The following is a 21,715-nucleotide window of genomic DNA, read 5'->3' as shown; positions in this document are numbered from 1 at the left end:
GGGGACTGTAAATTGGCAACATTATCGTTTAAGGGAGTCAAATACAACGTTGATCCGTTTTTAAAAAATAATAAACAAAACTAGGGAAATGGGTAATTTAATAATATTTTAAATATCAATTGCTCGGTTGCTAATATTACTTTATTTTCGGCAGAAGTAGAATCAATGCTTCCTGGTTGGGGCTTTTCTCACTAGATTTAAACATTTTTTCTCTAGCTTAAGAGAAATTTTAGGGAAGAATAATTTTAAGGGTAAAGTATAATGGTTTTTTCGGCATTCTTTGGTTCTTTGTAAACTGTTAATCATACTAAAATAAAATAAATTCTGTTTATCTCATTGATAATTTCGGGCTAAAGTTTTTTTTCTCATTTTTACTATTTCACATTTGAACTAATGGGAAAAGGGAAATTTTATAGTGGGAAAAATGGTTGGTAGTGAGCATTTGGGGGAAATAGAATTTACCATCTGGTAACACTAAACAGAAGAGACGGCACAATTTGTAAACAAATGTAAAATGGCAACTGTTGATGAAAAGGTGGAGAATATACCGCCAGAAGATGATAATTCCAGTCAGAATTCGGTACCCAAGCTTCCACCAGATGAGAACTCAAAGGGATCAACCACTGGCCAAGAGGAGAAGGAGAAACTGTACGACATGAGCAGAATCCGCGCATTTGGAAATGTTCCCTTTCTGATAAAGCGCACGGAGCCCCAGGACATGACATTGACTTATGGCGAGGCGGTGGACAAAGTGCAGATACTGCTGGAATTCCTGGAAAGCAACAAGGTTCCAGCCGGAGCAGGAATTGCCCTCCGCATCACGGATCACACGCCGGCCTCCTGTCTTCTGATTCTTGCGTAGGGGCTTCTTAATCTTCTTATCATTTATTATTATATGATATAATGGTTGTTATCATGCAGAATTCTTAACCATAAGTGCCACTTCTATCCCACGGACAAGATGCTGCTTTCCCAGGCGCTGTACGAACGCATGAGCATGGCCGGAGTGGAGTATCTCCTGGTCAACAAACATTTGGCCGTTGGGCATTTAAACTTTACGCGTCTGAGCAGCATACTTTTGTTCAACGAGGACTGCAAACTGTACAAGGTGAAGCACAAACCCACCGATCCTGCTGTGCAGGCCAAAAAGCCCCTTCCCGCCAATATGTGCTACACCATTTCCACAACGGGGAGTACGGGAAGCCCCAAGCTGATACATGTGCCCTACGAATGCATCGCCCCCAATATAGTGGCACTCAGGTAAAGGGGCCACACAATATATCAATTCCAAACTCTTAGTAATATTCTCCAAGCCAGAAGCTGAACGTCTCCATGGCCGACATCATTTACCTGGGCACACCCTGCACCTTCGATCCCTTCGTGGTGGAGTTCTTTCTGGCCTTGCAAAACGGGGCTACTTTACTGACCAGCCATCACTCGATGAAGGACTCGCCCAGTCGGGTGCTGAGTGCCCTGTTTCCCGACAACCTGGTCAAGCCGGGAATCAGCATCTTGCAAATGACCCCGTCCCTGTTCCGGCAATTCGGAGCCACTTCCATCCGCGAGCGTGTGCTAAGCAGCTCCAGTTCACTGAGGTGCAACCTGGTTAAATGCATTTAAATATCTAATATTACCTGCAATATATTTAAATGGCTTTCAGAGTGCTGCTCCTTGGTGGCGAGCCGTTCCCCTCCAATGCAGAGCTCGTTACTTGGATGGATCCGAGTGTCCTGTTGCAGAAACACATATGCAATATCTATGGAATTACAGAGATATCCTGCTGGAGCCTCCTGCACATCGTTCAGTCACTACAAAGTCAAATAAGCTTGGGCACGCCCATTGACGAAGACACGATTTTACAGATTAAATGCCAGAACGATGGAGATTCACAGCAAGGAGAGCTCCTTCTGGGCAGTGCCACGCGGCGTTGCTACATACCAGAAATAGATGACAAGTTGGACACACAGAAAGGCGATTCCTCCATTTGTTTCAGAGCCACCGGAGATCTAGTCACCCGACTGAAGGACGGAACCATATTGTATGGAGAGCGGGCAAACGATGTGGTAAAGCGAGCCGGTAATCGCATAAGCTTGGGTGAGTACTTTTGCTATTAATAAAATATATTTATATACATTTGTTAACAACAAATGAGCGCCAATAGATTGGCGGTTCATGTTTGACTCATTACAAAGGCTAGATCTAATCTGTTAAAAAAAAATGTCCTTAAAAATCAACACTTTTTTTTTATTTTCTCTGGTGAGCCATAAGAACGATTTGTATTTCAAGAAAAATACATTTTTAAGCATACATTCTAAGCACATTTAACTATTTGAAAAGGCGTTGCCTCTGTAATGGTTTAAACAATAAGGAATGGTTTAATTGGTTCTAAACAGCTGTATGTTCCAAACTAAGATTACTTATTGAACATGCAGGTTTAATCACTCGCAAAATACAAAAATGTCTGCTCAGCAGCGAACTGGCCACTTGCCTTTGGCTTGAGGATTTGCAGAAGCTTATCTGCTGCATTCGCACCCAGGAGCCAAAGACCAGAGTTCAACAGCGCGCCCAGACCTTTGATATTCTCTCCAAGGTGTCGATTGCCGAACAGCCAGACAGATTTGTCTATCTGCAACACTTTCCCTGCAACGTTCATGGCAAACTGGACAAACAACTGCTACTCAAGGAATGTATTCCCCTTGCTCAACCTGCTCAGCAAATACTGAAGAGTTATCTGCACGATAGACTGGAATGTGTGGAGGACACTGACGAGAAATCGGTGAAGAGGCAGCGACTGGAGGACAGCAATCCCTGTGGCTATGACTTGAGCTTCCGCCAGGCGGGTGGCACATCCTTCCATGCCATCACAATCTGCCGAGAGATTGGTTTGCAAATGTGCATCGATGATGAGCAGCGCCACTTATTCGAGATGCTGCTGGACGAGAACATTCCGTTGCGCACAGTGTTGAGGTTTTTGGACACGGCCAAGTTGGTGGCCAACAATATCAAACTGAAGCCCGTTGAGCCGGCGGCAGTTACCACCTGCCATGGTGGCCTGATCATCAAACGCATTGAACAGCCAGTGCTCAAGCTTCAGTTTCACTGGAAGGTGAACTTCGAAAAGTGTGTAGACTCGCCAGTCGCCGAGTACGAGGGTCGCTACGTCTGCGTGGGCGCTCATTCCAAAATTCTGCGCACTCTGGATCCTTTGACGGGCAGCGAGCTTAGCAAAGTCAGGCTACCCAACCGCATCGAGTGCAAGGTGACGTTTCTTAGCGAGCAACTGGCCATGGTGGGCTGCTACGATGGTTGCCTTTACGGCTTCAATCCCCAAACCGGTGACATTGTGTTTAACGTGGGAATTGGAGGCATGATTAAGTCCCAGCCCTTGCTCACCGCCGACGGCCGTCGGATCATAGTGTGCAGCTATGCGGAGGACTACAATGTCTATTGCTTGTCCGCCGAACGGCAGGAGGTGCTCTGGTGCTTGAGGATTGGCGAGAAGCCCATTTTCGCCGGCCCTCTGGAGCTGCCAAACGAACAGTCGCTGATCATCTGCACTTTGGACGGCAGCTATGCGCGTGTGGCCATCACCGATGGTTCGGTGGAGTGGACGCAAAAGTTAAAAGAACCCATCTTTTCCACACCCGTCCTTTTGGAATCCAAATCCAATATCTTTCTGAGCGCTGAAGTGGCTGGACGAATTCACGCCTGTCATGTGGGTAATGGAAAAATTGTGAGTTATCCCCCGTTTCTAATTTTAAATCTGTCTTAAGCAGTTTACGTTTTCAGTTGGCCACTTATAGCACAGAGGGAAACGTCTTCTCCTCGCTGGTGGTCAAGACTCCACCGACGTTCATGGGACACTCTTTTGTGGTTTTCGGTTGCATCGACCAGCATGTTTATTGCTTGCGATGCAAAACAGGATCGGGCTCGACGGTATCGACTATTGACTTTGAGCTGCACTGGAAGATCAACCTGGGAGCACCCATCTATGCCACGCCCAGTCTGCTCACAGTGCAACCGAACGGACTACTGGTTTGGTGCGGCGCCACCGATGGCCGCGTCGTCCTGATAAACTTCAGAAACGGAGAGATTCAGTGGTCAGATAAACTTCCCGGCGAAGTCTTCTCTAGTGCCTGCTATATTGAGAGCCTGCGACGGGTGTACGTGGGATGTCGAGATAACTTCCTCTACTGCCTCGGCATTTAGATATATACAAAAATTCCATACAATTCCATTTTCAAGCTGTTTATATGTTAACGTGAAGATTGAAAACGTGCCCTAATATGTACAAAATATTCCTTAAAATATAACATCCAGTTTTCTATGTGAAATTAAATTATTAATCGACATCAAATTGATGTTAATAATTTTCTACACATGAATATAAGAATATACAAGTTTTTTGTTTACTTAAATGTTCATTTCAAAAATGCAATCTTTTTCTTTTTTAAATGTATTTAAACTAAATTTAAAAATTTGAAATTAAAGATGAACATAAGAAAACAAATATTTTTGTACCATTTTTAAATTTATTCTCGTTTTTAAATTCAATTTAAATTGAATTAAAAAATTCATATAAAAATGATGTTAAAAAATGTACATTTATTCTTTTTGTTATTAAGTTTTGCGCAAAATCGTGAAGCTAGTTTATGGGCAACGAAATGACGTATTATATTTGTTTGTTACATCATTTTTTAGTTTTTATTTAAGTGTATAAGAATCTCATGGCAAAATCATATTGAGAGCTGCAATATGATTTTCCAATGAGATTCGTACAATGCTTAAGGAGTAACTGGGCAGTTGTGTTCCACCGATTCCTCGGTGGAAACTTCGGAGCACCTCCGGCTCCAGATCAAGCCGCACCTGCTACATCGCCGGCAACACAATGACGTTGCCGAGCATCTCGACTTCGATTGCCTGCCCTCCAACTGCTCCGCCTCCTCCATCTCCATCTGGATATTCTGGGTGGCCTGTCGCTCACGGTGCGTTTTCCTGGGAGCTCTGTACATGGCACTGAGAGATCGTTTCCTTTTGGCCATCTGCTGCACTTGCTTGAGCCGCTTCTCGCGTTCTTCCGCTTTCTTGGCAAGCTGAACTTTTCGTTTCTGTTTCCGGATCGCTTCCAAAAGAATCTCCGTGGGCGTCTTAGCCTGCTTGGCAATGTAGGCAGCCCACACCTCGCGTCTTTTGGCCAGGAAGGTTTCATTAAAGTCTATACGATCAACAGTGAAGCTCTCGCCTGAAAATTTGGACACTATTTCATCTTCTGCCTTTTGCAAATCATGCTTGGTTTGCATGTTCTCTAGCCGTCTTTGCCTGGAAATGACCTCCAATTGATTGCAAATGAATTCAAAATTTCGTTCCAGAATTGGCAGCTTTTCCTCGTACTTTTCATCCGAGATGGGTCTGCCAATGGACAAAATAAGGATGTTATAGTGGTCAGGATCATACTTATATTTCCCGAAGATCTCAAAATCTTGCTCACTTAAGGGCACCTCCCTGGCCATAAGCATGCGTTCCATTCGTATCACGTCCCGGTCAAAAATCCTTGATCTCAGGATCTCCATTTGCAATCGGATAAAGTTCTCGTGAACAGTCTTGTTTGGAATAGTATCTATTTTAGATGGCTTTTTAAAAAGCCCCAAGGAATCATAGCTATTTGTAGGCATGTAGCTAGTGCGAGCTCCCCTATTTAATCTTCCGCCGTCAAAATCATTCTTCAATTGCTTGAGATGATTGTGCAAGAGTTTTTGCACATTATGAATATAGCGCAACTTGAGGATTTTCTTAATTTTCTGGGCATCCTCGGGGGTCTTAGCATTGGCCGACCACACTTTGTGCTTCTCCTGCAAATCATGCCACACGGCATTCATCTGATCGCCGGGCTTGATTTTGGAAATCCTTCCCAGAAAACTGTTCAAAGATATTCTTCTTATGTCGATTTGCTTGTGAAATCTTGTTTCATCCAAAGTTATTTGCTTTGCATCGTGCAAACGATTGACAATTGCACTGGCCACTTGCGACATGGCTGGCTGATTGAAATTCCTTACCACATTTTCCATGGATTTTATGGAGGTGTTTCTATAAATCGATAAAGTATTATTAAATTTTAAAAGCGGTGGCCGATTTTTTTGAGAATCCCAAAATTTGGTCTTAACAGGATTAAAATTCGAAGCGATTTTAAAAGGTTTTGGTTGAAGCATCATATTAGACTGGGTTATGTTTTCATCGGATTTAGCTTTGTTTTCAATAATTGGATGAGGTTTTAGCCCAGATGAAGAGTTACTACCTGTTGATTTATTGATGCTGTTGTGGTAACTAGCCGAACGATTTTTAAAGTGTACGTTTCTTAAGACCGCATCTTTACTCGATTTAGATTTCCTTTTGGGCCTTTTGTAACTTCCTAGCCACATTTTAACCCTCGAAATTTTTCTTTTCGACCTCGCAATAGGATTGGTTGGTTTTTCTAATTTGTTGGCTGTTACACTTTTGTCAGTCTTTCTTACATTATTTGTAAGTTCTTTGGGCTCAATGGAAAGATTTTCTTTTACATATCCGTGCAGTTTTTGTCCTCTTTTGACTGACAAATTTCTTTCCGAACATTTTCTTTTATTTTTCAATTTTTTAGCTGCTTTAATTATGTCATTGTTATTAAGCTTACTTTTAAGTTTTTTTGGATCGTTGTAGGGAATTACTTTTATTTTCCTTTCAAAACTTCCTTCTCCGTGGAGGCTCATTTTTCTTTCAGTATTTTTTCCATGATAGTCTTTAAATTCTGGTAAATCTTTGGAGATACTTGTGGTCTGAAACACGGTATAGGCGCTGCTCGAACCCTTAAAATTCTTAGAATCGTTCGACCATGCGCTTACAATGCCACCAATAACTTGTCTATCATCTGACTTTTCATTAAATTTTTCAGACTCCGATCCACGATTTTGTGCTTGAACAGATGGCACTTCATATGGTCCTTTTGGCTTCTTCGTAACGTCATTGATATTTATTTTCGTTTTTATTTTCTGTTGGATTTTAAGAATGTTATAGAACTGATCAATGGCCCTTTCAAAATAATTTTTTTTCGACCTTCTACTTTTCCTCTTCAGAATGCCCATCTTATATACAATAATGTCCTTTGTCACTCGAATACAATCCTCAACCTCTTTTATATTGCCTTTGGTCAACATTCTTACTTCTTTGAGTTGAGATTTTATAGTTGGATTTTCGATGCAGCCATGCTCATAAATTGAACTCTTGAAATTGTTAAAAGCGTTTTTGAGTAATATACTGTGCGCTCTATGTCGTCCTAATTTCCTAGATAATATACTTAGTCTTCTGTTGTTGCGTTCTTCGTGCAGGTAATTTTCATGAAGCTGTCGATTCTGTTGCTGCAACAATTTAATGCATTCGGCAAGCATAAATCGGCTCTGATGCAGCGACATTTTCGGTAGCCTCTTCATTAACATTGAACTGCTTTCACGTTTCAAAAGTTTGTGTAAAATTTGTTGCAATCGACGGGCTTTCGTCTTTCGCCTTTTGAAGCCTTTCATGTGGCGTGATTTGAAGTAGGTATGGTATGAAAAGGGTGAACCAAAATTTCGTTTCAAAATCATGATGTCTTATGTGCTTATTAGTTATTTGCTATATTACGTGTAGGAACAAAATCAAAGTGAAACAGATGTTATTCTCTGGGCTGCTGCGAAACACGGAAATCTGAAAGTTATGAAATCAACCCACCTTTCTAAAACTTCAGTTGATAAATGCATAAAGCTCGATTTAATAGATTTTGCTAGCTTTATTTTTTGTTGGCCTTGGCTGACTTTTTCAGAATTTCCGCCGCCTTGGCCTTGTTCAAACGCATCTGCTCCAGGTCCTTTTCTCGCTGCGGGATAACTTCTGCGGTGTTGGGTATCCGAGGACATTTTTCTGGCTTTGGGGCTGACTGTGAAGTGGAGGTGGAAGGTTGTTCCGCATCCGTCACTTCTGAACCCATGGTGGCTGCAGCCTTTCGTTTGCCCCGCTTGGGACGGGAGGTCTTGGAAGTCTCTCCCTCCGCATTGGGTACATCATCATCTGCCGCCAGCGCTGCCTTTGCCCGTTTAGCGCGTGTCTCCTTCTTTGGCTTCTCCGGCGTCGCCTCTTCGATCTTTCCCGACATCCGGTCAATGGCCAGTTGCACTCGTTTGCTGACCAGCGGTTGCTGAACTCGCAGTGCACTCTTGGCCGTAAAGTAGTTTCGTATGGAGCCCTGTATTTTCTTCTCATTGATCTTCTTCATGACGGGCATGAGAATGTCATCTGTCTTCGAAGTGGTCCAGCCGAAAGACTTTCGCGTGAATTCCCTGATTGATTCCACATCCGGTGTGCCCCAGCTAAAGGCATCCCGATTGTCATCAATTGTGGGCGCCAGGTAAGCCTCCACCACGGCTCCGTTTGGGAATCCCTCGTGCAGTTCGATGTTTTTCAGCTTTTTGCGAAGAGAAAGACGGGCTGAGCTGCCGGGAGGTAGATTGCTGCTCTTGTGTGCCTGCCACCAGTCACGAAACTTAATCAATGTCTGCAACACCGATTGGTTGCACACATCCTGGGCACCCTTGTCCTGCCCGGAAAAGGAGGCCAGTATCTCCAGGGCCGTCACAGCACCAATGCCATGGATACCGGTGGTGTAGTCACTGCCCACCAAACAAGCCAACTGGATAAGTTTGCCCCTGTTGCAGTTGAACGTTTGCTCAATTTGCTCCGAACGGAATTCCAACACATGCTTGTTCTGGGCAAAGAAGTTTTTGTAGACGGTTCGACCGCCAAACAGCCAAATATCACTGTCATCGGTGATAGTGCCATGGGTGAGATCCGTGGCGTTGAGGAAGGCACACTGCGCCTCCGCCTCCATGGGTGCAACAATGTAGGGAATGCCAAAGAGACGCAGCAGCTCTTGGCAATCGATGCTCATGCGTTGGCTAATGGACATGCCCATGCGGTCCTGCCGATTGCGCTCCATCTCCAGCTCCTTCCGTTCCTGGGCTAGGTTACTGGCCATCTCCTGCAGCTCCTCGGAGGTCTTCTGCGACTTAAGGGCCTCAGCTGCATCTTTAATAATATCCTGTAAAAGTTAAGAGTAAACTTAGTATGATGTTTTAAGCGGATTATTCGACACAATAAAGGACTTTTAAAAGTTGAAATTTGGCCAAATTAATAGAAGAGGGAAAATTTAAAGTTTTTTTCTTAATTTAATTATAGCTTTCTCACAGACTTACAAAGTAAGATAAAACCAAAACCATTAATAAAAATATCAGTACAACTGAAAAGGTTTAGTAATAATTAGTCTATTTTTTAAATTAAAAATTAAAAGCCATTTATTTTCTCAAACAGTGTTAAATTATATTTGGTTTATTGTTAAGTTGCTTCCAAGCTACTTTCAATTGCTATTTTGACCACAGCTGTATATAATTTGTCTCCGACTTACCTGAGGATCTATAGTCTTTTCCATTTCCGTATCCTTTGGCTCGAAGAGTGATTTTGAAGCCTTACTTGACCTTTTGGTGGGCGAGACTCCGTCATCACTGTCCTCCTCCCCATCGTTGGCCCTTTTCCGTCCAGACTTTGGTGTTCGCTTCCTGAAGAAGGGTTTCGGAGTCCTGGGTGTTCCCGGAGGAGTTTCATCCGCCACTGGCGATTTGTCAGGCGTTCGCTTAATTACGTAACTGGTTTCGAAGAAGTCCTTGATGGACTTGTTCTTGCTGGGCGTTTTGTTTGGTGATATGCGATTCATTTTGTTATCGTCACTGTCGCACAACTCAATGACTTCATCCTTTGGAACAGTTTTTGGAAGTTTTAATGCCCCTTCATCGTCGGAGGACAACACAATGGACGCACTATTGCTTAGTTTCACTTGATCCAGACTGATGTTTTTCACTTCGGCCATCTTTACTTTTAGATCGTCCAATATTGAACTGAGTTCAACCTTTGGTTTTGGTTTTTTTTCCCCACTTAAATTCAGTTGAATATTTTTAACAGCGGCAGTTTCCTTCTTAAGATCACTCAATATGGAGTCTAGATCAGGTTTATTTTTAACTTCTTCAGTAATCTGTTCTTGGCTGTCTTTTAATTCAATAATTTCATCAAAACATTTATTTATTTGATGATTTTCTTGAATGCTTTTATTAATAACTGCCTTAGCTTCATCTTGGGAATCCAAAACCATTTCCTCACTATCTTTCACCTCAATAAAGTCGTCATCATCATCATCATCGCTTTCAGTTTTTTCCTTGGCAACATCATCCTTTTTAAATATATCCGCGAATAAATCGTTGGATTCTTTTAGGTCCTCGGTGATGTCGACACAAATCTCAAGACTCTCTTTATCCTTACTTGGCTCTCGGTCTTGCACAACTTCCTCCAAATCCGAGTCAGTATCTGTATCTACAATCTCCACCTTGTCCTCACTCACAGTCTTCTTGCTTTCCTCAATCGCTTGCGATAATTGTTTGCTCTCTTCAATAGCCTGGGATATTAGTTTGGCCTCCTCGATCGAATCGTTAGCCATGTCAATCTGGACTGTGGTGGTCTCAAGCAACTTCTCCAGACTTTGGGTGTCATTGAGCTGAGTGGCCTCCATGATGTTGCCCACCTCCTCATCGTTCATTCCGCCGTACTCGATCATATATGCCCTAGCAGGTCCCTTGGCCGCATGTCGCAATTGCTTGCTTTGTGCCCGGTTGAGACGCAGCTCTTGGTCCGAGTCGTAATCATAGTCCTTCTCGTCGTACACTTTGGTCTCCTCCATAGACATGGACAATGCCTTGGCCAAATCCTCATCGAACTCCGTACCCAAATCCGTGCTTTCTTCGGGCTCTTTTTTGGTGGAAGTGCTTGGCTTTTCATCCTCTTGCTTCGCGGAAGTGCTTGGCTTATCATCGTCCTCTGCGGGCACCTCCTCAATCATCTCCATCTTTACCTCCTGCTTGGTGCTCTCCAGAGCCTTCTTCTTGAGATCCCTGACCAGCAGGAATCGAGTGTGCTCATCGGAACTGATCTGTCGCGTACTCTGCTCAATGGCCGTGGGCGTGACGATGCCCTCCTCGTTGAAGAAGTCGCATAACTGCGAATAGGTGAGCGCGACACCGCCCATCTCTTGTTCGGCCTGCTCCAGGCTTTCCTGCACAGCGCGACGCTTGAGCAGACGCTTCATCTGGAAGGAGCAGAAATCATCGCTGCGGGCGGGCAACTCGTGCAGGCGCCCCCAGGAAGATTGCTTTCGCGTCTCCTTAATGTCCGTGAGGATCTCGTGCCGCACATCGGCGGGCAGATTGCGAAAGTGCTGGCTCTTCACATCGATGGCCTGCAGACTAGAGTTGTAACAATGACGAGCGGTGGACTCATCAAAGGAGCTATCCGAGGCACTGGTTTCCTGTTCACTATCATTGTGATCATCCTGCCCCACAGACGACGCCGCCGGCAGTTCCGGCAGCTTGAACAGGTCATCCTCGTCGTTCTTCTTAGCTGGAGGCGGCCTCTTAACCGGCGACTTGAGCAGCAGCTCCGCATTCTTGCCCAGTGCCTGCTGCACTACCTTCTCCTTGGCCAGGGACTGCAGGAGCAAGGCCTGAATGCGATCGGCTTCATTGCTGAGCTTGTTCCTTTGCTGCTGGCGACGGGCCTGAAAAGGACACCCGAAAAAGGATTAACAAAACTAGGTTCCTGCTAGAGTAATCCCCTTAAGTAACGTACAATGGTTTCTCTTTTGAGCTGCGGCACACATCCATCAAAAATGAACACCGGTCGCACGCGGTAATACAGCAACTTGCAGAGGCGGTGGAACAGGCCCAGCAAATGGGCATTACTCAGGGCCGAGCCCTTGTTGTCCTGAAAGCCCTTCACAACCTGATGCAACCATATGGAAATATCTGCAGGATAAAACTCCAATCAGATAGTATTTCATTAGGAGGCGAAACCAACACCTACCCACTGCCAGGATTTTACCCTCCAGGGTTTCTACGGGAACTGGCTTGCCGCACGGCTCGATTAGCTTCCACAGGCCCGTAACTCCCATTGTTTGAATTTAGATTTTTGGTATAAAACATGCAATATAATAAATTATCAATCTTTTGCAACGAGCTTGGGACGCGGTTCCAATTCAGACAGCTGCTTGCAGTGTTGGAAAACGAGTATGACAAAATACTAGTGATGAACAAAGTAGTGACTTTTAAAAGAAGTGATTTTGTGAATACAGCGATGATAGAATTGCTGAATGGTTGAATTTCGGTCACCTGTTTCATACAAATTCAAATTTTAAAAATTGTAGCAATTCAACACATACATTCATAGGTTGTTGAATCGTTAAATACCAAAGCTGCTCATTTGTTTTCATTACAAAAATTGTAATAATAGCACTATCACCCAGAATACGATTTTACTATATAAACAAATAACAGCATATAAATTCATTTGTTCATATCTTATATATAGTTTTTAGATTGTTACATTATTTAACTTACATATGAAATAAAATTAGTCAAGTTTTAATGTAATTTAAAACTAAAAAAATGAAGCGGCTAATAATTTAACAGGGACAATTTTGCGTCACTCAAAATTTCTATTAAATAGTCCACAATTCTGTATTTTCAGGAATTAGTTACAAAGGTTTGTTGAATATAACTTTGTATTCATATAGTGTACACCAGCAACCAATTTAAATATTTTGCGTAAATGCAAAGATATGATGATCATGCTCCACAGCACCTACTTTAACAAAAGCCCCATAAAACTAGGGGAATGTTTTTATTGCGTTTACCATTTGGGAAATGAATATTGAAACTGGAAATTTGATTAGGCGACCGGTGACTTACGCCATTCAGTTCTTAAACACGGTGTGAAGTACTCAAAAATTCAGTGTTTATTGTGTTCCATTTATGATAATACTAAACATTATGCTTAAAGACTGAAGAGGATAATAATAGTTAGTTAATAATAGTAGATAATAGTTTCGGATAGACAGGATTACTCGGTAGCATCCTCGGTAGCTGCAGTGGTGCTGGCATTGGCATTTTCGGCGGTAGTACTCGTGTCCTTCTTGCTGGCCTTGCTCTCCTTTTTGTCCTTCACCATTTTGCGATAGATCTCCAGGTCCTGCGTCAGCGAGGGTACGAAGCTCTCAAAGTCCAGCTCGCCGAGGGTCTGCAGAATATCCTTGGCGGTAATGGTCTTGTGGTTTTGTTTGTGGGCCAAAGCCGTTGATGAGGAGGTCACGAAAATGGCAAACACGGATGCTGCCCGTGCAATCGCTGCTCGCGCCTCCTTGCTGACGCTGGCCGACTCCGGCAGGGACTCCTTGATGAGCCGTGCGATCACGGAATTCGGTAGGTTGAGATCCTCAATGCGCTCGACCATTTTGCTGCGTTTGATTAATAAGTATTTCTAATTTACCGTGGAGGCGGCGTCGTTGATTCCCGCGTAAAGAAAACAGCTGAACGACCAGTGTTGGCTAGCGATCGTCACCACGCATCTACTCCCACGATGTGGCAACGCCCCCGATATAATTCCGTTTGCGCCGCCTCGTTCGCATCACAATTGTTTACACATTTTTGATAAATAACAGCCAATAACCCCGGCTTAAATATGCGAGGAGCGTTTCGGGCATAACTTGAAGCTGTTCCCCGCCGCACTCACGTGATCCGAGCCCTGTGCGTGTGCCGCGACCACGCACATGGAGGAGCAGCAACAGGCGGCTCCGCCAAAGAAGCGCAGTCACAGCGAGTACCACGATCCGGATTATCAGCAAACGGAGGTTCCTGGCCGGGAACAGGATGATCACAAAGACTCTTTCGAAAGCTCCGATCGCCTCAAGGCTAAGCAGCAACAGGCAGCTTCGCCAAGGAAGCGCAGACACAGCGAGTACCACGATCCGGACTACCATCAAACGGTGCTTCCTAGCCAGGATCAGGATGATCCCAGTGACGGAGAGGTGTTCACCTCTGCCCAAGGAAAGCGACCCAAAGTGGAGCAACAGGTGCCGCCGCCGCCCTGTGACAAATTCCGGCGCATCCGCAAACTCCTGCGTCTGGAGTTCCAGCGCGAAATCAGCCAGAAAGTTGAGCAGCTGGCCGAGATCGATCGACGGCTGATGCAGGGACGCCAGCTGCTGGACAGGCTGCGATACCAGGTGGTCAGAGAGTACTACCAGAAGCAACAGGTTCCCCTCACCGCAGCCGACGTGGCCAAGGTGCGTGGTGACAGCCTGTTTGGGGACGACCTTTCCGCCCCTCAGTTGCCTCTGCACCCGGCCATCAAGAAAATCGTTGGCAAGCGACCAGTTCCCATCCAGAATCACCTGCCAGAGCGCACGGCGGCCACCTTGGCCAAGCAAACCATCAGGCTGAGGAACCCGGCTCATCGACGAGCGGAGAGAAGGCGACAGCGGAAGATCAAGGATCAGGGCATCGTGACCGATCACTCCAAGGATCAGCAAGAGCAGCAGCCTCCGCCTTCCATTTCGATAAAACTCGAGGATGAGCAGCCTTGCACCAGTCGACAGGCCTACGAAAAGCAACTGGAGCTGAATGCCTCGCGGCTTAACAACAAGAATAAGTTCAACTTTGTGGTGGGAAACACTTCCAAGTACATTGGTGAAGGTTCCCGAGAGAAATCCAATGGCGAACAAGCTTTGATCTACAAGTGGTTGGCCTATGTGCAGGGCAAAGGGCTACCACAACCACTTGGTTCTTACATTAAAAAGGCAAGTATATATCTAAAAAGATGAAAACAACGAATGCCTATAACATTTCCTCGCCTTGCCTTTGTAGGTGCGCTTTCAGCTGCATCATTCCTACCGCCCCAACGACATTGTGGACGTGCATAGTCCTCCGTTTCAGATAACACGCCGAGGCTGGGGCGAGTTTCCTATGCGCATTCAGTTGTTCTTCCAAGAGCACTTAAAACAGAAGCCCGTACAGCTTATGCACACGGTGGTGCTGGACAAAACTATGTGTGGTTTGCACACGATGGGTGCCGAGACTACTGTGGAAATCTGGCTGAGAGCAGAAAAGGCAATGACGAAAAGGAAAAGTGTAAAGCCCGTGACTACTTCAAAGCTTTCACCTGCAAAACCTGCTCCTCCTGCGCCGGCTATTCCTCTTTTCGAGCATCCACTGCCTGCATCTCCGGTGGAGTCCTGCAAGCCACGCACCATTTCCATCACCCAAAACAAGGAGGAATTGGATGACAATTTGTTTGCGGGCATTAACAAAATTGAAATGAGCGACGACATTGAGCAAATTGAACCCACGGTGCTGGTCTCGGAGCCGCTGAAGTTAAGCTACAGTCCCAGAAAACAGCCGCCCAGTCCAGCCACCCCGCCCAGGCCTCAGCTGCGATTAAATGCAACTCCCGTCAGCGCCTCTCGACCTTCGGTGGTCTATCTACCAGTGAATGGCAGAAGTCCGAGGCAAGAATCTTTGCCAGAGAGGCAGCGTCATGAGTTTTCGTCAGTGAATCCGTCGCAGAGGGCGTCTCAGGAATCATCGCCCGATCGGCCAAACATTAAGCCTGTGCGCAATGGCCATCACCAGGGCAAGAAGAATGTTGTGATCCAGCGAGCAGGCAAGCTGTATATCATTGATCCCTTCCAGCGGAAACTTAAGCAGGCTGCAAAGCAGCAATCGCTACTGAAGCCACAATTAAGTCTCCTCAAACCGCCGTCGATGAAACGCTGGCATTTGCTGCAGTGCATGCAGCATGATCACGGGTATGCGAACATGAGCGGGGAGGTGGAGGAAAGGCCAGTGATGTCCCACAGTGCTGCTCAGCTGGTTGAAACTCCTCTGCAGACGAGACCCCGTAGGCTAGAGCATATATTTGCAAGTTCGCACTTCCAGGGCATGCGTAGTGCCGTTGAGTTCCTGTTGCGACGACTGCCGCTAGCAGCGACCGATCAGAAGAAGGAATATAACTTCACGTGTACAACCCTCGACGAATTTCATCAGCAAACTGCTCTAAAGCAACGATGCTTTGAGTTCATGCGGGCACGACTCCTGCGCCGCTGTTTATTGCAACACCACAAGCTGCAGCAACTGGATGGCAGTGGGAAGGAGCACTACTGGAGCCTGCGAGAAATAGTGGTATTCGCCAGGGTCCATGGTTACACGCCGCCACTCAAAATGGTTTTGCCCAGCGAGGATAGGAAACGAAAGCAGAAACTGGGGGCAGAGGAGCAACTGGCTCAGCGGGTGCAGGAGCAGCTAAAGGGCGGGCCACACCAGCTAATCTCGGCCTTCAGTAGTCTCAGCTCTGGCAATAGGCTGGATGCTTGGATAGCCAAGCAAACGCAAAGGCTACGTGGTCACGACCAGAAGATGCGGGATAAAGAGTTTATCGATGTGTTGGGCGTGGACAAGCCCCATTCGCAAGACACCAGGGAAACTCAGTTAACAAGTAGATCCCTCCAAGTGGTGAACAATCGCCATCTGCTTTATTTACCCCCACCGAAGCATTTGGAATCCGCCTTGCAGCTGGTCCAGGAAATGTGCAAGGACATCAACATCACGCTGGAGCCGGAGGAATCTCCTCCTGGTGTCTCACAGCCAGTGGCCCTCACTGTGCTTGGGCATGTGCTTCGCACATTTGTGGAAAGATTGCTACGCCGCTCCTTGGCCGCCAAGCTGCAACAGGAGTCCTTGGATCAGCTGGCTACGACGGCGATCAATGCTCCTGTCTACCTGCAACCCCAGGACATCGGACGCGTCATTGTCCAGAGCTCCGAGCTGGACTTCCTGGGAAACACCCACTTGGGAGTTTCTCCTCTGGACCCCCAATCCTAAAGGGTAGTTGCCATAGTTTTTTTGAATTTATTTTTATCAAGTGCGCGTAATAGTTCAAATTCTGCTGGGATATTTATTAGTCGATATCTAATTAGTCTTTTGTACTCTTTATTAAGCATAAAGCTAGGCAATAAATTAACTAAATTTATATTTTAAAAAATACCTGAAAAACTTGGTGTGTATAAATCTCGGCTGCAAACATGAAACGAAAATAAACCTTAAGGAATTTATTGTTTCAAAGCAAAAAAAAGGTATACTTTCGTTATTTTTATTTTAATTTTGTACAATGTTGTGCAATTTATATTTTATACACGTTACATATTTTTATTTTAAGTATCCTGAAAAAAATGCATCCAAAAATATTGACACATAGGGGCGTGTCAGCGCTACTCCGAAAAAAATGTAGTTTTCAATCAACATCATAAGACATCACAGGAACATCTAAAAAATGTAGATAATACTGCGTTTAAAAGGTAATAGAATTCCCCTGGTGCACACTAAATCCCTTTATTATTATAAATTTTATTTAACGAAAACTAAAAAAAATCTTCATGATTACTTGTTGATTTACATGTGTATTGAATGTTTTAAAAAAAATTCTGAAAATTCGGTTTGGTAGTTTTGGCTCTAGAATGTCCCCCGACTTCAGAAATGCCATTCGGGGGAAAATCCAAAGTAAAAATTCGTTGGTCGACTCACTTTAACCGCTGTACTTAAAATTTACAATGACTAATTGTAGATTAAAGCAAATAAATTAAAAAAAAAAAATTATATACAAAAATAACAGATGAAGTTAAAAATTAAACTTCGTTAAATTGGAAAAAATAGAAACAGACTACTTGTAGACAAAGTTAACTTCATTTTCTTGTTTTTTATAATGTGCCACTTTTTTTTTTATAAGTTTATTTATTTTGTTGTCATTATTTAATACATACAATTTTGTTTGATGTAAATTCTTTTGTTCTTTATTCAAAAAGTCTTAGAAACATTTAAAGTTTTGAAAGCAAGAAAACTAGGCACATTTTACCCTATTATTATTTCAAAGATATTTTTGCGGTTTTAAATTTTTATGTCTTTACGATATGAACTTTTAAATTGATCTTCCCATGAGTTTTGAAATTTTTTCCAAACGCATTTTTATTTCTTAGCCTTTAAATGTGGTACTCTTAACCTTTCCTAGAAGTATGCAGTATAAAGTAAAGAGGAGTTAAATTGAATAACTGTAATTTTCTCTCTTAATCTAATTTCTTGGACGATAGCTTCTCTTTGGGGGGGGGCGTTCTCATCGCTCTTTCCTCTCACCGTGCGATTTCATTCATGGCGCATGCCGATGGGATCCATCTGATTCTCTGGCTCTGTTTTCCTTAGTCTTTACTCTCTTTTCCGAAGTGCGCGCAACAAGACCTAAAATCAAGGCAGAGCAGAAAAGAGCCCGCTTCCCGCGCTTGCTGCTCCTAAGTTTAACTATTTAATTTTGCCAATACATAAAATGATTCACGATCCATTGTAATAAATAAATAAAATGTCGCAGCCTTTTCCAGGCGACATTTCTGCTCCAGTACGTGGGTCTATAATAAGCTCTTGGATCATCAGTTTTTAGTGTTATTTTTCTTTGTGTGTGTGTCGTGCTCGTGTGACATAAAATGTGGAGGCGCTAAAATGTTCTATTTTTATTTTGCAGTAAAATCCACAAGGAGATGCAAGTGTGTAGTATGTTTTTGCCTCCGTTGCGACGCCAAATTGCATTTGCGGCCAGCACGCCGCTCGATCCCTAGATCCATTGACTCACTTTTCCTAGTGGTGGACAATCGGTTCACCTACTCAATTTTGTTTTCGGAACGCCCGCCAGCGTTTTCCAATGATGCGATTCCCATTTACTCGGATATTTAAAGTAATTTTCGTGCTCTCAACAATTGTCGCCGTCACAGGTAAGCCATTCCCAGTCGTCCACACCTGAATCCAGATCCCCAAATCGCATGACAGTATTGCCAGGTTCTCAAATGAAAATAGCTATTTCTGGCGAGAAAGTTTTTCAAAACTTTGTCGAACAACAAATTTTGGAATCAATTTTCCTCTTATTTACTGTGTTAATTGTTATACATGCGTAATTTATCATTAAATCAAAGATAGCACTTGTAGCTAAGATAGTGATGTGTTTAAAAAAATAATTTTCAACATTAAAAATATTACATTTATGTACACATTGTACTAAACAAACAAGCTTCTCAGCAAAAGTTCCTAACAAACTTGTTTTGAATATTTTAGAGTCAACGGTATAGCTAAGAATACTAAACTCCCAGGTTTAACGACAATTTTAATTATGTGGCCCATATTAACTTATTTTTTAGTGATTTTTACTAAAACAAATACTCAATACACTAGCATATTATAAGAAGGCCTAAATCCACACTTTATAAAATTTGTTTGCTGAAATTAAAACAATTCGCTACTGTGTCTGTTTTATCCAAACGAACATTTTTAAAATCGATTTAAGCTTAAACCTAGATACATACTTACATTTGGATGAAAGCTAAAATAAATGTCTTCAAATCTTCAATTTTTAAGTAAATCATTTATATGATTAATATGAAAATTCAGTGAGCTTACTGCATATAATGGGAATAGGCAGAAAAAGACCAGGCTCAAATTCCACAATAAAGATTCACTCCCTCTCAACCATATCTTTTCAACTTTGTGTCCTGTAGATTGTTGTTCGAGCCGGATCTTACTGCTCCGAGAGCATACGCTTAAAATTGTGCAGCATCAGCACAGCCATATGCACGAGCATGCGCACGAGTTGCAGCAGCAGATCCAGGAAACAGCGGTTGAGTTGTTCAACCGTCTTGAGCTCCAGAGCAAACAGCTTGAGGCTTCGGCCCAAGAGGCAGCAGAGCAGCTGCATCCCGAGACGGATCTTAAGCCGGACATGGACAGCCAACTGTATGAACAACCAGTTGAGGAGACCACTGGGGAAGTGGAACCTGCACGGGCAGCGGATATCCTCGATGCCAGTACTGCAACCTGGTTGACCAGCGATAGCAGCACTCCAACCACCGCCCCCAAGACAGTGACAACGCCCGCAACCGTAACACACACAGGAGAACCGCCACCCGACGACCAGAGCTCGTCCAGTCCGCCCGAGTCGAGCACACCCGCGCCAGCAACAGACAGGGAATCGATCCAGAGCAAAGAGACCGAGATTCAGATGCTGCCCTGCAGCGGGGCGTACAACACTAGCTTCTGTCTCAATGGGGGCACCTGCTTCCAGCATCCGATGGTCAACAACACAGTGTTTCACTCCTGCCTCTGCGTGAACGACTACGATGGAGAAAGATGCGCCTACAAGAACTGGAATGGTGAGTGGTCTCCTCCTTCCTTGATCCAAAATGAAAAGATCATAAGCAATTTTAAAAACTCTACCAATGGCATTAAAAACTAAATCAAATCTTGTTGCCACAACCGGAAAGTTTTCTTAATCGTTCTTATAGTTAATTTAGTCATCCAAATTTAGCAATTTTAAGTGCTTAAATCATATAATATATAATATATTATATGATATATATAATATAATATAACCATAACAGATTCTAGATTCTAAAAGAAGTAGTAACTGGCGGATACGACATATTTTCAAAGCCTGTGAAGGTTTCTTGCAAATCCCTAAAAATCCGTCCTTAAATTCAATAAATTACAATTTTATCAATTAAAAACTGAGCAAATAAAACAACGAATCCATTTGAAAATCTAGCTAAAATCATTAAAGGGCTTCTTCTTAAATATATTCAAACTTTAATAGCAGTCTTTGCTGATGCCTAAATATGTTTCTTTATGCTTAACGTATAACTTCAGATCGACATGAATTTATTTTATTTATTCATTTATCTAATTGTTCAGTTTTTTTTCTATAGACTGACCTTCAGTAGCGAAAATCTAATCGCAAACCCGAAAAAAGGCTACTTCTTGGATACATTGTATCTTCAGATCAATCACCTTTTTTTTCTAAACGTATAACTCGAGTTGGACTTGAATTACTTTCCCTTGGTTAAATGTTTTACTGTTTTCTTCTGTGCTAATTGATCCACCCCAATATCCAGATTTGACTATATAATCTCGTTGATTTTTGCAGGTGACTACCTCTACTCGCCAATAGCTCAGCGGAAGGTCCGGATGGCGCACATCGTTTTCTCCTTTCCCGTGCTCATCATGCTGTCGTCGCTCTACATGCTCTTCGCAGCCGTTTTCATACTCCGGAATGTGCCGGATTATCGCCGGAAGCAGCAGCAACTACACCTGCACAAGCAGCGCTTTTTTGTCAGATGCTGAGTGGCCTCCTCCGAACTGGAGAGGTCCTCCTGTGGCCTTTGATTCGATTTGGAAACAATTTTGGTTTCGCCTATAATCTATAATGTTCGCCTCTTTGTTGGATGGCAAATTCTTTTTGACCATATTTCTTTACGTTGCGCAGCGTAAAAGTAAACGCTTTAATTTATTGAATACATTTAGTGTACTTAGTAGGACTTTCTATTTAGTTGCAAAAGACGCACAATTAGTATTTGCTTTTCTTTATCATTTCTTAGTTTCGTTTGTTTCGCTTTTGAAGCTTTCGTTGGAGCTTTTGTAGTTTGTTTGTAGTAACATTTTGTTACTTTAAATTAACCATTACGAAATATTAAGAATGTACTTAGAACATAATCTTAGCGCTTACTCCAGTTTGCCAGGACAAATGGTTATTTTTGTAACACTTGGTTACATCATGTATATTGAAAAGAAAAACTATTTTTTTGTAGTTATATTAAAGAGGAATCGGACTCAAAACAGAACTAAAACTTAAAAAAAAATTGTGTTTCCTTTCTGCGGTTCTGTGTATCTTTCTATTTTCTCAGCCGGTCAATATGAGTGAAGCACGC

At 43.4% G+C, this 21,715-nt stretch overlaps 6 protein-coding genes across 8 annotated transcripts; 3 read left to right on the top strand and 3 right to left on the bottom strand.

Moving 5' to 3' along the window:
- Positions 1-492: 492 nt before the first annotated feature.
- LOC128262246 (beta-alanine-activating enzyme) lies at positions 493-4,385 on the top strand. 2 transcript variants are annotated; one of them, XM_052996399.1, is made up of 6 exons: positions 493-858; positions 922-1,260; positions 1,314-1,595; positions 1,661-2,094; positions 2,433-3,733; positions 3,790-4,385. In XM_052996399.1, the coding sequence occupies exons 1-6, from the start codon at positions 515-517 to the stop codon at positions 4,207-4,209; spliced, it is 3,120 nt and encodes a 1,039-aa protein (XP_052852359.1). In that variant the 5' UTR covers positions 493-514; the 3' UTR covers positions 4,210-4,385. The 2 variants fall into 2 exon arrangements, with proteins under 2 accessions (XP_052852359.1, XP_052852361.1); XM_052996401.1 differs by lacking the exon at positions 493-858 and having other exon boundaries at positions 1,101-1,260; positions 1,318-1,595.
- A 220-nt stretch (positions 4,386-4,605) lies between these two features.
- LOC128261662 (uncharacterized) lies at positions 4,606-7,610 on the bottom strand. The gene has a single exon (XM_052995449.1). The coding sequence runs from the start codon at positions 7,608-7,610 to the stop codon at positions 4,785-4,787; it is 2,826 nt and encodes a 941-aa protein (XP_052851409.1). The 3' UTR covers positions 4,606-4,784.
- A 121-nt stretch (positions 7,611-7,731) lies between these two features.
- LOC128261661 (DNA excision repair protein ERCC-5) lies at positions 7,732-12,142 on the bottom strand. The gene is made up of 4 exons (XM_052995448.1): positions 11,959-12,142; positions 11,725-11,900; positions 9,461-11,653; positions 7,732-9,097 (listed from the first exon to the last, which is right to left on the bottom strand). Exons 1-4 carry the CDS (start codon positions 12,044-12,046, stop codon positions 7,793-7,795), a joined length of 3,762 nt encoding a protein of 1,253 aa, XP_052851408.1. The 5' UTR covers positions 12,047-12,142; the 3' UTR covers positions 7,732-7,792.
- A 704-nt stretch (positions 12,143-12,846) lies between these two features.
- On the bottom strand, positions 12,847-13,473 carry LOC128262660 (DNA polymerase epsilon subunit 3). The gene has a single exon (XM_052997053.1). It carries the CDS (start codon positions 13,381-13,383, stop codon positions 12,994-12,996), a length of 390 nt encoding a protein of 129 aa, XP_052853013.1. The 5' UTR covers positions 13,384-13,473; the 3' UTR covers positions 12,847-12,993.
- Positions 13,474-13,519: 46 nt separating this feature from the next.
- On the top strand, positions 13,520-16,954 carry LOC128262659 (uncharacterized). The gene is made up of 2 exons (XM_052997052.1): positions 13,520-14,728; positions 14,796-16,954. The coding sequence occupies exons 1-2, from the start codon at positions 13,700-13,702 to the stop codon at positions 16,806-16,808; spliced, it is 3,042 nt and encodes a 1,013-aa protein (XP_052853012.1). The 5' UTR covers positions 13,520-13,699; the 3' UTR covers positions 16,809-16,954.
- A 1,152-nt stretch (positions 16,955-18,106) lies between these two features.
- LOC128262657 (protein gurken) lies at positions 18,107-21,707 on the top strand. 2 transcript variants are annotated; one of them, XM_052997050.1, is made up of 4 exons: positions 18,107-18,366; positions 18,490-18,736; positions 19,514-20,164; positions 20,935-21,707. In XM_052997050.1, the coding sequence occupies exons 2-4, from the start codon at positions 18,667-18,669 to the stop codon at positions 21,129-21,131; spliced, it is 918 nt and encodes a 305-aa protein (XP_052853010.1). In that variant the 5' UTR covers positions 18,107-18,366; positions 18,490-18,666; the 3' UTR covers positions 21,132-21,707. The 2 variants fall into 2 exon arrangements, with proteins under 2 accessions (XP_052853010.1, XP_052853009.1); XM_052997049.1 differs by having other exon boundaries at positions 18,107-18,424.
- The last annotated feature ends 8 nt before the right edge of the window (positions 21,708-21,715 follow it).

Source organism: Drosophila gunungcola, unplaced genomic scaffold (genome assembly GCF_025200985.1).
Source record: "Drosophila gunungcola strain Sukarami unplaced genomic scaffold, Dgunungcola_SK_2 000001F, whole genome shotgun sequence".
Taxonomy (NCBI): Eukaryota; Metazoa; Arthropoda; class Insecta; order Diptera; family Drosophilidae; genus Drosophila; species Drosophila gunungcola.
The sequence above is the reverse complement of the archived record's forward strand: the minus strand, read 5'-3'. Positions and strand labels throughout refer to the sequence as shown.

Coding starts and splice junctions, on each gene's coding strand:
- LOC128262659 (XM_052997052.1), top strand. CDS start 13,700: ATGGAGGAGCAGCAACAGGCGGCTCCGCCAAAGAAGCGCAGTCACAGC. Junction 14,729..14,795: donor TTGGTTCTTACATTAAAAAG/GCAAGTATATAT, acceptor TTGCCTTTGTAG/GTGCGCTTTCAGCTGCATCA.
- LOC128261662 (XM_052995449.1), bottom strand. CDS start 7,610: ATGATTTTGAAACGAAATTTTGGTTCACCCTTTTCATACCATACCTAC.
- LOC128262657 (XM_052997050.1), top strand. CDS start 18,667: ATGATGCGATTCCCATTTACTCGGATATTTAAAGTAATTTTCGTGCTC. Junction 18,737..19,513: donor AACAATTGTCGCCGTCACAG/GTAAGCCATTCC, acceptor TGTGTCCTGTAG/ATTGTTGTTCGAGCCGGATC. Junction 20,165..20,934: donor CGCCTACAAGAACTGGAATG/GTGAGTGGTCTC, acceptor TGATTTTTGCAG/GTGACTACCTCTACTCGCCA.
- LOC128262246 (XM_052996399.1), top strand. CDS start 515: ATGGCAACTGTTGATGAAAAGGTGGAGAATATACCGCCAGAAGATGAT. Junction 1,261..1,313: donor CCCAATATAGTGGCACTCAG/GTAAAGGGGCCA, acceptor ATATTCTCCAAG/CCAGAAGCTGAACGTCTCCA. Junction 3,734..3,789: donor ATGTGGGTAATGGAAAAATT/GTGAGTTATCCC, acceptor TTACGTTTTCAG/TTGGCCACTTATAGCACAGA.
- LOC128261661 (XM_052995448.1), bottom strand. CDS start 12,046: ATGGGAGTTACGGGCCTGTGGAAGCTAATCGAGCCGTGCGGCAAGCCA. Junction 11,901..11,958: donor GGGTAAAATCCTGGCAGTGG/GTAGGTGTTGGT, acceptor TTTATCCTGCAG/ATATTTCCATATGGTTGCAT. Junction 11,654..11,724: donor AGCTCAAAAGAGAAACCATT/GTACGTTACTTA, acceptor TGTCCTTTTCAG/GCCCGTCGCCAGCAGCAAAG.
- LOC128262660 (XM_052997053.1), bottom strand. CDS start 13,383: ATGGTCGAGCGCATTGAGGATCTCAACCTACCGAATTCCGTGATCGCA.